At 42.0% G+C, this 1530-nt stretch overlaps 1 protein-coding gene across 1 annotated transcript; it reads right to left on the reverse strand.

Moving 5' to 3' along the window:
* Positions 1-387: 387 nt before the first annotated feature.
* On the reverse strand, positions 388-1242 carry LOC103519350 (uncharacterized protein K02A2.6-like). Its single transcript, XM_008484438.1, has one exon. It carries the CDS (start codon positions 1240-1242, stop codon positions 388-390), a length of 855 nt encoding a protein of 284 aa, XP_008482660.1.
* Positions 1243-1530: the final 288 nt, after the last annotated feature.

Here is a 1530-nt window from a genome sequence, read left to right on the forward strand (position 1 = left end):
TAGCTTGAGGGAAAGAGAGAGAGAGAGGGAGAGAGAAAGACGTAGCTTGAGGGAAAGAGAGAGAGAGAGAGGAAGAGGGAGAGAGGAAGACGTAGCTTGAGGGAAAGAGAGAGAGAGAGGAAGAGGGAGAGAAAGACGTAGCTTGAGGGAAAGAGAGAGAGAGAGGAAGAGGGAGAGAGAAAGAGACGTAGCTAGAATAGAATAGATTAGAATGTGAATAGAATAGAATAGAATAGAATAGAATAGTGTTATATTCTTAAGAACAACAGAATAGGTTACATTTCAAGAAAAGGAACGATGATCATTTTATTGGAGCAAGATACAAGACTGGGAAATCAGAAAGTCACATTCAGAATATGAGCTGGCCAAAACCACCCAAAATGTATACTACATTACTCCCCCCTGAATAGAGTTCACATATGACCTCTTCATCTGGTCTACATGTCGCTTGCAGGTTGATCCATCTCTCAGCTTGATCAAATAATTGAACTGACCAATCTTCTTAACAACCTTACCAACAAACCACTTAGGACCGGGTTGGTAATTTCTGTACTGAACCATAGTACCAATCGGGAAAGAACGCTTTACACATCTTTTGTTGCGTGATGTGTTTTTAGGTACCTTTTTCATCAAGGTCAGGGTATTCCGCATCGGTCTTCCAAACATTGCTTCAAATGGACTCACCCCTGTAGAAGAGTGAGGACTTCTTCTGTATTGAATAAGAAAGTTCTGAATTTTGGACTCCAAGGTTCCACCATCCTCTGACATTTTCCTCAAACTTTGTTTCATGCTTTGCACTCCCCTCTCTGCTAATCCATTTGAAGAGGGATGATAAGGAGCAGAAGTCAAGTGTGAGATACCCTGTTCCCTGAGGAAGTCTTCAAATTCTTTAGAGGTGAATTGGCTGCCATTGTCACTGACCAAGGTCACCGGTAATCCAAAACAAGTGAACAACTGTCTCAGCTTGTTAATTACCCATGTGGAAGTTGTAGTCTTCGTGACAAATAGTTCTGTCCATTTACTATAGGCGTCCACAATCACCAATATCATTTGTCCTTTGATAGGCCCGGCAAAATCTATGTGGATTCTTTGCCATGCACCATCTGGCAACTCCCAGGGATGTACCTCTACCTTAGCATTTTCATTCGCATTCACACTGCAACTTGAACAAGAACGAGCTACACGTTCTATTTCCTTATCCATACCTGACCAATAGCAGTAACTTCGGGCAAGCGCCTTCATTTTTACTATTCCCTGGTGAGCAGTGTGTAATTCATCTAAGACACGCTTCCTGAGTGCAGAGGGAATCACGACTTGTTGCCCTCGTAACAAACATCCATGCTCAAGAGTAAACTGATTGTCCTCATATCCCAGTGATTTGAGACTGGTACCCTGTTCCAGAGCATTTACGATTTTACTGAGGTCAGGGTCCGTTCTAGTATGAGATAATAGAATAATACAATGAGAGAAAACGAGATGGAAATTTTGAGATTTGAGAGAGAAAGAGAAAAACGGAAGAGAGAGAGAGAG

This window comes from Diaphorina citri, unplaced genomic scaffold (assembly GCF_000475195.1).
Source record: "Diaphorina citri unplaced genomic scaffold, Diaci psyllid genome assembly version 1.1 scaffold2682, whole genome shotgun sequence".
NCBI lineage: Eukaryota > Metazoa > Arthropoda > Insecta > Hemiptera > Psyllidae > Diaphorina > Diaphorina citri.

Bases quoted from the DNA above. Each gene is read 5' to 3' on its own strand.
- LOC103519350 (XM_008484438.1), bottom strand. From the start codon at position 1,242: ATGAAGGCGCTTGCCCGAAGTTACTGCTATTGGTCAGGTATGGATAAG.